This window comes from Lolium rigidum, chromosome 4, assembly GCF_022539505.1.
Source record: "Lolium rigidum isolate FL_2022 chromosome 4, APGP_CSIRO_Lrig_0.1, whole genome shotgun sequence".
Classification (NCBI taxonomy): domain Eukaryota; kingdom Viridiplantae; phylum Streptophyta; class Magnoliopsida; order Poales; family Poaceae; genus Lolium; species Lolium rigidum.
The window spans coordinates 132,765,418-132,778,139 of record NC_061511.1 but is presented as its reverse complement, the minus strand read 5'-3'; the positions used below and the strand labels follow the sequence as shown (position 1 = coordinate 132,778,139).

Genomic DNA, 12,722 nt, shown 5'->3' with positions numbered 1-12,722 from the left:
TTTCAGTAGCATCATGAGCAAACTCAACAATATAACTATCACATAAAGCATTCTTATCATGAGTCTCATGCATAAAATTATTACTCTCCACATAAGCATAATCAATTTTATTAGTTGTAGTGGGAGCAAATTCAACAAAGTAGCTATCATTATTATTTTCATCAAGTGTAGGAGGCATATTGTAATCATAACAAAATTTACTCTCCATAGTAGGTGGCACAAAAAGACCACTATCATTATCATCATAAATAGGAGGCAAAGTATCATCAAAGAAAATTTTCTCCTCAATGCTTGGGGGACTAAAAATATCATGCAAACCAGCTTCCCCAAGCTTAGAACTTTCTATATCATTATCAACAATGGTGTTCAAAGCGTTCATACTAATATTACTACCAGCATGCAAATAAGATTTCATAGGTTTTTTAATTTTCGCATCAAACAATCCATGTTTTAAATCAGGAAATAAAATAAGAAGCTCACTCTTGTACATTATGCCAAACTAGTGTAAACAAGAAACAACAAGATGCAATTGCAGGATCTAAAGGAAATAGCTTCGAGCACACACACGACGGCGCCAGAAAAATACTTTACCTGAGACCGTAGTATGAGTGCCTTTTACCTTTCCTCCCCGGCAACGGCGCCAGAAAAGTGCTTGATGTCTACGGGAGCTTCTATTCTTGTAGACAGTGTTGGGCCTCCAAGAGCAGAGGTTTGTAGAACAGCAGCAAGTTTCCCTTAAGTGGATACCCAAGGTTTATCGAACTCGGGGAGGAAGAGGTCAAAGATATCCCTCTCATGCAACCCTCGCAACCACAAAGCAAGAAGTCTCTTGTGTCCCCAACACACCTAATAGGTGCACTAGTTCGGCGAAGAGATAGTGAAATACAGGTGGTATGAATAAGTATGAGCAGTAGCAACGGTGCCGGAAAAGTGCTTGGCGCGTAGTTGATGGTGGTGGTATTGCAACAGAGTAATAACGCTAGATAAAACAAGAAACAAGCAGTAGTAACTCAGCAGTATTTAGGAACAAGGCCTAGGGATTACACTTTCACTAGTGGACACTCTCAACATTGATCACATAACAGAACAGATAAATGCATACTCTACACTTTTGTTGGATGATGAACACATTGCGTAGGATTACACGAACCCTCAATGCCGGAGTTAACAAGCTCCACAATAATGCTCATGTTTAAGTAACCTTCAGTGTAAGATAGATCAACAGACTAAACCAAGTACTAGCATAGCATGCACACTGTCACCTTCATGCATATGTAGGAGGAATAGATCACATCAATATTATCATAGCAATAGTTAACTCCATAATCTACAAGAGATCATGATCATAGCATAAACCAAGTACTAACACGGTGCACGCACTGTCACCTTTGCACACATGCAGGAGGAATAAACTACTTTAATAACAAATCACTAGAGTAGCACATGGATAAATTGTGATACAACATGCTGCAATCTTAAAGAGATATAAATAAGCACCTCACTATGCCATTCAACGAGTGAATAAGTATTCTGTGAAATCTAGCCTAAGAGACCCACACGGTGCACACACTCTGTCACCTTTACACACGTGGGACGAGGAGTCTCCGGAGATCACATAAGTAAAACTCACTTGACTAGCATAATGACATCTAGATTACAAGCATCATCATATGAATCTCAATCATGTAGGGCAGCTCATGAGATTATTGTATTGAACTACATAGGAGAGAGATGAACCACATAGCTACCGGTACAGCCCCGAGCCTCGATGGAGAACTACTCCCTCCTCATGGGAGCAGCAGCGGTGATGAAGATGGCGGTGGAGATGGCGGCGGTGTCGATGGAGAAGCCTTCCGGGGCACTTCCCCGCTCCGGCGAGGGTGCCGGAACGGAGATCCTGTCCCCCGGATCTTGGCTTCGCGATGGCGGCGGCTGCGGCAGGTTTACGTGGGTTTCGTCAATTGGTATCGGGTTTTCGATCCGGGGGCTTCTTATAGGCGAAGAGGCGGCGCCGGGGGGTCGAAGGGCTGGCCAAACCCTAGGGGGCGCGGGCCCCCTAGGCCGCGCCGGGGTATGGTGTGGTGGGCCCGTGCCCCCCTCTGGTCCCTCTCGTGTGTTCCGGATGCTTCCGGGGATTCTAAGATCTTTGGCGTTGATTTCGTCCGATTCGAGAATATTTCGTTACTAGGATTTACTGAAACCAAAAACAGCGAGAAAACAGGAACCGGCACTTCGGCATCTTGTTAATAGGTTAGTTCCGAGAAAATGCACGAATATGACATAAAGTGTGCATAAAACATGTAGGTATCATCAATAATATGGCATGGAACATAAGAAATTATCGATACGTCGGAGACGTATCGGTGTGTCACCCTACGGTTCGCGAACTATGCGGACATGGTTGAGTACTCACTCCGACCAATAACCAATAGCGGGATCTGGAGATCCATAATGGCTCCCACATATTCAACGATGACTTTAGTGATCGAATGAACCATTCACATACGATACCAATTCCCTTTGTCACGCGATATTTTACTTGTCCGAGGTTTGATCATTGGTATCACTCTATACCTTGTTCAACCTCGTCTCCTGACAAGTACTCTTTACTCGTACCGTGGTATGTGGTCTCTTATGAACTTATTCATATGCTTGCAAGACATTAGACGACATTCCACCGAGAGGGCCCAGAGTATATCTATCCGTCATCGGGATGGACAAATCCCACTGTTGATCCATATGCCTCAAACTCATACTTTCCGGATACTTAATCCCACCTTTATAACCACCCATTTACGCAGTGGCGTTTGATGTAATCAAAGTACCTTTCCGGTATAAGTGATTTATATGATCTCATGGTCATAAGGACTAGGTAACTATGTATCGAAAGCTTATAGCAAATAACTTAATGACAAGATCTTATGCTACGCTTAATTGGGTGTGTCCATTACATCATTCATACAATGATATAACCTTGTTATTAATAACATCCAATGTTCATGATTATGAAACTAATCATCCATTAATCAACAAGGTAGTTAAGAGGCATACTAGGGACTCTTTGTTTGTCTACATATCACACATGTACTAATGTTTCAGTTAATACAATTATAGCATGATATATAAACATTTATCATAAACATAAAGATATAAATAATAACCACTTTATTATTGCCTCTAGGGCATATCTCCTTCAGCATCCCCTCCTCTTCTCTGCTTCCTCGCCTTGCGCCCCGGCGGCAGCTGAGGCCAGCCGCCCCCGTCCATCTCTAATCCTCTACTTCATCACCTTGCGCCGGAGGCCGCGAACATCAAGGCCCTAAAGGACATCCAAGCACGCATCCTGCAGGCCGTCTTCGCAGGGCAGCTACAGCGAGAGCTGCAATGGCGCGGCAGATCACGCGCCACCGGTGGTGTCGGAGGTGTCTCATCTCGGGAGGGGCCACTGGCGCACGTTTAAGGAGCTTCAGGTAACTGAATTTTATCCTCCTTCATCCGGGACAGGTCTCCCTGACCGGCGGCTCTTGACTCGGCGGTAGGGTTCGTCCGGGAGGGCGACGAGGCGGCCGCCTATGCAGCAGATAGGCTATGTCCAGGAGGGGTTGCCCAGCCCCGGCGGTGTTGGTAGAGGCACATAGCGGCGACAATGGGGTCTCTGATGGAGGTCCATGAGGTGGTCGCCTTCGGAAAGGAGGAGGGCTAAGAGATGGAGGATCTTTTCAGCCCCGGCCATGACGACTTCGCGACTTGGCCTCGCCGGCCGCCACGGGCCTACGCAGCTGTCTGTTGCGCTGCTCGAGCAGTCGCAGCTTTTCGATCCCCATGGTTTCTTTGTCCCGCGCACGGCGCACCCATCTTAGCTCGGGAAGCACGCACACACCCGCGCATTGGAGCCTTGCCGGACAACCGGAGCAACAGTGTCATCGATGCCGAGGCCGCAGATGAGAACTTTTCACTGAGTGCTCGTTCGGTTGTAATGGAACGAATCCAAACTTGGATCTGAGCCTGACGGGGATTTGGTTGATCCCTGTGCTTCACCCAATCCCTTTGGGGATCAATTATCCTAATCCATGCATTACTTATTTTGTTCGATTATTCCAGATTCCGCACTAAATCCCCGCATGGAAACAGCACAAACGAAGCGGCATCTGCTTGTCTCGATCTCGTGGAAAAAATTCCACGCATCGTGTGGGGAGATAATTTTTCCAAGCCCAGACAGTGAAAAATTGACGGGATGGGCTGGGCTATAATACCGTCCGGGGATAAACGAAGAGCTTAGATTTGCTGGGCTGGAAAATTTACCCCGCCGGGCTGGACAGTCGGGAATCCAGACCAATCCAGGCCGATCCCTGCCTGTTAGGGAGTAAACGAACAAGGCCTGAAAGTTCTTGGTCGGTCTCTCCTTCTCCTGTGACTCCGTGTCCCTCCTTAGCTGCAGTTCACAGCCGCAATTGATTGTAAGCATAAGAAAGGAATCGTGGATTCTGACTATTCCAGATTTCCTAGACATCTGATTGCCTAACGCATGAACATCGTGAGTTTACTCTTTTCTGTAACTCCGTTCGATTGATCTAGAAAGAATGATTTGTACGCCTGAACATGATAGCGCTGCTGGAGGTGCCGGACGCAGCAGACGACGACGCAAGATATGGGCGCTTCAGGGGAGATGCGGGCCGTCGGCGGTGAATCGTTGTGCTAAATCGGCAGCGAAAAAGTCAATGTCTTGCAGCACGTTAGTTTACTCGCCGTCGTCCATGCATAACTTCTTTTCCATGGCTCGATTTAAGCCTTCGTCAGGTGAGGTAAACCATCACAGCAGCAGCAGTGCGCTCTGACTTTTCCCATCCTTGCTGGTACTGCACGCTGTCAATTACCACTGTTCATATCAGCTAAACTACCGGTCAATACCGCTCTTGATGGATGAAGGGGGTTAATTGTCCGGTTTTGCAAACTTAGAGGTGTTAAGTGTCCCAATCCAAACTTAGGGGTGTTTAGCGTCCGAAACTGGATAGTTAGGGGGGTTATATGGACTGTTTCTGTTCTTCCCCCGAGACCACGACTCTGTCCTTCCTAAAACAAAAATAAGAACTCGAGCTCACGGCCGCCGTCCACCAGCCACCTGCTCGCCGACGGGGAGCGTGGGTGGGTAGGGGGGGAGGTGCCGCTTCACCGGCGCCGGAGAAGAAGCTGATGGGCGTGGGGCATAGAGGGAGGGCCGCGGTCGCGGTGGACCAGCGAAGGTGGCGATTTGAGGAGGGCGGGCCGGCGAGGTGGCGAGGCGGTGGCCGGCGGTTAGTACGGTGTTACCGGCTATGATTTGGATAGGCGCCTTGAGTTCCAACAAAAGTCGCGCTGAAGAAAGGCAAATTAGAATCAACTACAGAACCCCCAGGCAAACCGACGAGGTCAGTTGCCGCGGCGGCGGCCGGAGGACCAGGCGACCGGCGGGCGGAACCCGCTTTCGTTTGGTCGCATTTCCAGGTCGACTCTTTGTTCCACCTTTTGTCCTTCCTTTTCCACGGATTGGATTTCAGCGATGGCTAGTGTATATTATTTTTGGCGGCTAGTTCAGATTTGATAAATCATGTTAACCCCTGTGTGATTTTAGTTCTTCCTAAAGTGTCGTAATTTAAGAATCAACTAATCTTTGGGTAAACACATGGATGTACGCACTGTACAATCCTGCAAAATTCCGTATCAAAATTTATCCTTTTTATCGAGTGTACAATAAAAAAAAAAAGATAGCAAATCCATCATTGTTCATGAACATGATTTTTCCAAAATAAAAATTAAAGACTTTTTCATGCTTAAATCACTATTTTTTTGTGCAATTTTGTTTTTCTATTCAACCGAGAGACCCTATCGACACAATACTCTAGTTACATATTGCAGTGTGTAGGTTGGATGGCAAAACTCTAGAGACCCTATGGACACAAAACTCTAGACACAAAATTTTGTTTTTCTTCACATTTTCTCGAATATTCTATGGTGAATTTTTATGTTGCGAGCTCCCCTTGACAGGAATCATCCTACTTATGTATTTGAAGTACACAAACACACAGAACTAGTGATGTCATGGATACTGGATATTATTGCGAGAACTATTATGCCATGATGAATAATTAGTATTATCACGTGCTTACACAGTTTCTTTGCCATGTTTTCAGAAATGCAATCCTTTCTCGGCTGATCTGTTTGACATTGGGTCGACCGCACGTACAGTTCCTCTCTTGTGCAGCTCTTCCTGGGCACCAAATTCTTCTCAATCTAAGGACCCCATCCAGCCCAAAGGGGACTATTGTGAGCAAGTTTGGAAACATTGCAAAAGCACAGCAATATCCAACTCCCCTTTTCAGCCTTCCGCGCCAAGAAATGCTGCGTTCACTGGTTCAGCTTCCATGCTTACTGATTTTTGGCAATCAGAAAATGACTTTTGTGAGTCATTTTCCGGTACACCAAACCACCAGTCAGTATGCTTTAATGGGCACGCGGTCTCACTTAACACTAGGAAGAACTCTTCACCATCTCCTGATGGGATTTGCCTTGAGAAGATTGGCAATGGATCCTACCTTAACATGGTTGCTCACCCAGATGGGTCCAACAAAGCCTTCTTCTCCAGACAAGATGGGAAGATATGGTTGGCTACTGTTCCTGAACAAGGAATGCAAGATGGTCTGCAAATTGACGAGATGAGCCCTTTTCTTGATCTCGCGGCTGAAGGTCACCTCAGTTCGGATCTTGGACTCGTGGGTGTAGCCTTTCATCCAGATTTTACAAACAATGGTCGTTTCTTTGTTTCATACATTTGTGATGGAAGTCAGTCACCCAACTGTGCTGGTAGGTGTTCCTGTGATGAAGTGGTCTGTGATCCCTCAAAGCTTGGCTCTCATAGTGGTGTTCAACCTTGCCAGTACCATCTAGTTATCTCAGAGTATTCTGCTAAAGGTTCACCATCAAGCTTTTCTGAGGTATAGACGTTTGTATTCTCTTCTTTGCAGTCCTTTATATTTAGATTCTTGGGTAAACATTACATTTCTACCATTCTTCTTTGATAGGCAGTGTATGCTGATCCATCAGAAGTCAGAAGGATATTTTCGATGGGGTTACCATATGTTTCTAACCATGCTGGTCAGCTCCTTTTTGGACCTACTGATGGATACCTATACTTTTTCACGGGAAATGGTGGGATAAGAGGTGACTCTTTCAACTTCTCCCAGAATAAGAAGTCACTTTTGGGAAAAATCATGAGGCTCAACATTGATGAACTTCCAGGTTCGTTAAAGATGGACACATAAATTATAAATACATTTAGAGATGTTGTTTATTTTCTCTCTCTTTTTGGAATACTTTTGTGTCTACATATCCGTATTTCCTCCTTTTCAAGTAAATGACCATTCTATCAAAATAGTTAGGAAATATTATGCTTGTCCAAGCTGGCACAACAGCTAAAAGGGTTAGTAGACTCACTAGTTCAAGGGTTAAACAGGCTTCCGAAAAATAATACTATGTAGTAATCCTCAATTAAAACATTTACAGTGGTACCATATATACATCATTGGCCTAGTGCATCTTTGCATTCTAAAAGTTAAATTGCGTGAATTATATATAAAGCAATATGTTAGTAGTCTAGTTGAATATGTGTGGCTGTGAATCAGGCTGTGTGCTTCAGAATTTGTGTTTTTCAAAACAGTATCATGTTTAATTGTTCACATGTTGCTATTGTTACTACAACAGTATCATGTTCAGTTGTTCACATGTTGCTATTGTTACTACAACAGTATCATGTTCAGTTGTTCACATGTTGCTATTGTTACTACAACATTTCACTAAGGCAACAATAAATCTGTAGATATTGTAGAAATATTGGTGGTGCTATAAAACAGTAGACTAATGCTTTGCTTTTCCAAAAGGTCAAATTTCATGAGCAGTATTGTTAGCAGTATAGTAGCGCATAGTTGCAAATCAGGCCCTCGTACTTCAGAATTTGTGCTTTTGAACCGTAGAAACAGTACTCAGAACAGTATTATGTTATATTGTTACTACTACATCCCATTAATGTATATTGTATGTTTTTTAAGAGTATGACTAGCTTTGGCTAACTTTTTGAACATCAGTGTGTGATCTTTTGTTTAAAGAGCGAAATGAAATTCATGAACACCTTCAAGCTTGATGGAATTCGAATTTGGAAAAATAGGTTTTACTTATAAACTTACTAAGAAGATCTGAAAGTACTGGTCAATCTTTTACAGTAACATAGCAATTTCTTACTTTCTAAGGGCCAAATATTCCTGAACTTTTTATCCTTCTTTTGAGCTTCACAGAGCTGAATGAAGTTGCTAACCTTAGCTTATGGGGTAATTATACCATACCAAAGGACAATCCCAATGCTGATGATAGCAACTCACGACCGGAAATTTGGGCCTTGGGTCTTGAAAATCCATGGAGATGCAGCTTTGACTCCGCAAGGCCTTTGCACTTGTACTGTGCAGACGATGTCCAGGTATCATTTCAATGCTATAAGCATCTTTGAATGAGTTCCTTTCCAAGCTTGAGCTCTGTTTTCTGTATCATAAATAGTTCCGAATTCTGTGACCTTGCAAAAATCTAGGACCAATACAAAGTGGTGGATTTGATATCCAAGGGGGGCAACTATGGGTGGGGTGGTGCCTATGATGACAAGCATGTTCTCTATCCACCGTGGGCTGCTCAAGTGAGTAAATCTACAGAAGGCATCATTTTCCCCATAATGGGCTATAAGGTTTCTTCTTCTACCTCTGAGAACATGGTATCTGCATCGATAGTTGGTGGGTATGTGTACCGTGGGTCTCTCGATCCTTGCTTATATGGAAGGTATTGTTTACGCCCTACTGTCTTGCATTATTTGAATTACTTTCTTTCCAATGTGCTGTTGTTTACACATCAAACGCATCCTAATGGCTACTATGACATGCCAGGTACTTATTTGCTGACATGTACACGTCTGCCATGTGGACTGGCAGCGATAACACAGATGGCAGTGGTAAATATACTTCTACTTCCATTCCATGGAGCTGTTCCAAGCAGACGCCAATTCCCTGCGATGAATCTGCCAACAATCCTCTTGGCCCAATATCCTCGTTTGGCGAGGATAACAAGCTAGACGTCTTCATCTTGGCCAGCCAAGGTGTCTACCGGGTTGTCCAGTCTACTCTTTGTGGCTATGCTCAGCCAAATTCTGCAACGACAAAAGGAGTGACACCTTCTGGTGGCAGCAATGGAGTAACAGTACCATGGATGAAAGTGCTGGTGATTGTGTTGTCAGTTTTGACCGCATCTGTGGCTGGCGTGGTAGCCTGGAGATGTTTCTGCAACAACACAGCCTTTTGCTTCAATGGGAATGTCCACGTAACCAATAACAACACCATGCACGGCACGGAGATACTCCTTCAGCCAAACAAGGTGACATTGAATTGGCTATTACTGAGCCTGAAGAGCGTCCTGATCGCTAGATACTCTGTTTATGGTCTCTAGTTTCTGTTGTGCATCAGTGTATGCTAGCTATCGTGTGATTTCATTGAACCACGCGTCTGCCGTGTGTACATATTTCATTGTCACGGTTTTTTTTTTTTGCCTTTTCATTGAACCAGGCTAGCTAATTTGGTTCATTGGTTAGCTAGTTTTATTAGTCGTGTGTGTCTCTGTTTGTCAGAGGTTTATGGAAACGCTTAGACCTTCCCTTGTGTACTTGCCATTCTATGGCATTTTTCTTCTTAATATATAACATGCAGTTCTCCTGTGTGGTTCGGGAAAAACATCTGAAGAGAAGCTTTATTTTGCTTGATTGTGGCACTAATTATGAGTGGTGCTGTGATTTACTTCCCTACCGGGTCTTCCTTGCCTAGTCGCCTGGGTTTGACTCCGCGGACGGTCAGTCTCCATGGTTTGCTTCATTGTGGCACTAAGCAACTCTTCGCCGCCGATGTGCCTGGGGGACCGGGGACGAGGCTTGCCTGCGACTCCAAAATGCTCACATCCTCTCAGTGACTAGGATTAGGAGCATCTCACCGGCAATCCCGATAGCGGCTCCGATAGTGTTTTGGGGGCTGGCGTGGTTTTGAGCTCGTACCGGTGCGCCTCAAACGGCGCCGGCTAATTTTCGAGCCTAATAGAATCGCTGGTATCCCCGTGCCGGTCCCTTTGCGTAGGGCACGAATCTGGCACGCCGACGTCTCGCGGCACAACGGTTTTCGCGGGTGGCGCCTTGTCAGCGAGAGGACGCGACGGTTCGCATCGGCAGCGACGTGGGAAGGTTGGTCGTCGGTGTTTAATGGTCCCCGCGCGGAAACCAAGGCGGCCACGAGGGCAGCGACTGGCCTGTTGGAGATATGCCCAAGAGGCAATAATAAAGTGGTTATTATAAATATATCTTTGTGTTTAAGATAAATGTTTGCATACCATGCTATAATTGTATTAACCGAAACATTGATACATGTGTGTTATGTAAACAACAAGGAGTCCCTAGTAAGCCTCTTGTATAACTAGCTTGTTGATTAATAGATGATCATAGTTTCGTGATCATGAATATTAGATGTTATTAATAACAAGGTTATGTCATTAGATGAATGATATAATGGAAACACACCCAAATAAGCGTAGCATAAGATCAAGTCATTTAAATTCAACTTGCTATAAGCTTTCGATACATAGTGACCTAGTCCTTCGACCATGAGATCATGTAAATCACTTATACCGGAAGGGTACTTTGATTACATCAAACGCCATTGCGTAAATGGGTGGTTATAAAGATGGGATTAAGTATTCGAAAAGTGCGAGTTGAGGCATATGGATCAAGAGTGGGATTTGTCCATCCCGATGACGGATAGATATACTCTGGACCCTCTCGGTGGAATGTCGTCTGATTAGCTTGCAAGCATGTGACTAGGTCACAAGAGATGACATACCACGGTATGATTAAAGAGTACTTGTCAGTAACGAGGTTGAACTAGGTATGGAGATACCGATGATCGAACCTCGGACAAGTAAAGTATCGCGTGACAAAGGGAATCAGTATCGTATGTAAATGGTTCAATCGATCACTAAGTTATCGTTGAATATGTGGGAGCCATTATGGATCTCCAGATCCCGCTATTGGTTATTGGTCGGAGAGGAGTCTCGACCATGTCTGCATAGTTCACGAACCGTAGGGTGACACATTTAAGGTTTGATGTCGTTTTAGGTAGATATGGAATATGGAATGGATTTCGAATGTTGTTCGGAGTCTCGGATGGGATCCGAGACATCACGAGGAGTTTCGGAATGGTCCGGAGAATAAGATTCATATATGGAAAGTTATTTTCCGGGGTTCGGAAAAAGTCCGGTGTTTTGACTGGAGCTTCCAAAAGGTTTTGGAAGGACCGGAATAGTCCGGAATATTGTGGAAGGTTCCGGAAGTGTCCGGGACGACCCGGGCTGTCTAAGGAAGTCCGGAGGATTCCATAATAGGTGTATCCATGTTTTCCTTAAGGGTTAAGAAATTTCCCATAAGGCAGATTCGGATTTGGCAAAAGAGTCCTAGTTCTAGTAGGTTTCGGCTGACAGAAACCTACCGGAACTCTCCCAAACTTTGGGGGCAGGTCTTGGACGACCCAAGGACCTTTTCCACCTATAAAAGGAGGGCAAGGGGAGCCCCAAGAGGTACACAAGTCGAAGCCCTAGCTCCCCCTCTCCCAAACCCTAGCTACTCCCTCCTCCTTCTTCTCCCGCAACGCTTACGGTGAAGCCCTGCCAGAGATCTCCACCACCACCGTCACCACGCCGTCGTTCTGGCGGGATTCCGAGGAGGATCTACTACATCAGCTGCCCGCTGGAACGGGGAGAATGACATCGTCATCAACACCGAACGTGTGACCGAGTACGGAGGTGATGCCCGACTGTGGCACGGTCAAGATCTTCTACACGCTTTTGAAAGCGGCAAGTGATCGACTACAACAACAACGAGATCTAATATCGTAGGCTTTGGAAATCTTCGAGGGTTAGTCTCATGATCTTCTCGTTGCTACCATCTTCTAGATTGGATCTTGGCTTGTTATTCGTTCTTGCGGTAGGAATTTTTTGTTTTCTATGCTACGAATCCCATCAGTGGTATCAGAGCCGTGTCTATGCATAGATTGGTTGCACGAGTAGAACACAATGGTTTTGTGGGCGTTGATGCTCTTGTTGTTTTTGGTTAGTGTACTTTGTATCTTACGGGATGGTGGGATGAAGCGGCCCGGGCTAACTTTACATGACCGCGTTTCATGAGACTTGCTCCACGCTTACATGCAACTTGTGTTGCATAAGTGGCTTTGCGGGTGTCTGTCTCTCCTACCATGGTGAAGATTCAATCTACTATTTCTATTGACAACACTAGTATCACCGTTGTGGTTCATGTTCGTAGGTAGATTGGATCTCACTCGAAAATCCTAAACCACGTAAAATATGCAAACCAAATTAGAGGCGTCTAACTTTTTTTTGCAGGGTTTGGTGATGTGATATGGCCATGATGTGATGATGATTATATTTGATGTATGAGATATTCATTATTGTATTATGGCAACCGGTAGGAGCCTAATGGTTGTCTTTAAATTTGTTAAGACATGCGTGTCTACTCATCATGTAATAGCTTTATTTTAAGTAGTTGTTATAGTAGCTATAAGTGATGGACAACCATGAAGCGGCGCCATGGACCTTGGTGCAATGCTGGT

At 44.9% G+C, this 12,722-nt stretch overlaps 1 protein-coding gene across 1 annotated transcript in view; it reads left to right on the top strand.

Annotated features, from left to right (window-relative positions):
* The window catches only part of LOC124647520 (HIPL1 protein-like), a 12,899-nt gene extending 3,115 nt beyond the window's left edge, over positions 1 to 9,784 (top strand). The window contains exons 2-7 of the mRNA XM_047187450.1: positions 5,348 to 5,481; positions 6,168 to 6,968; positions 7,056 to 7,272; positions 8,322 to 8,500; positions 8,609 to 8,850; positions 8,955 to 9,784. Coding sequence (XP_047043406.1) covers positions 5,348 to 5,481; positions 6,168 to 6,968; positions 7,056 to 7,272; positions 8,322 to 8,500; positions 8,609 to 8,850; positions 8,955 to 9,510 — 2,129 coding nt within the window. The 3' untranslated portion in view covers positions 9,511 to 9,784. The remainder of the gene's footprint in view (positions 1 to 5,347; positions 5,482 to 6,167; positions 6,969 to 7,055; positions 7,273 to 8,321; positions 8,501 to 8,608; positions 8,851 to 8,954) is intronic.
* The last annotated feature ends 2,938 nt before the right edge of the window (positions 9,785 to 12,722 follow it).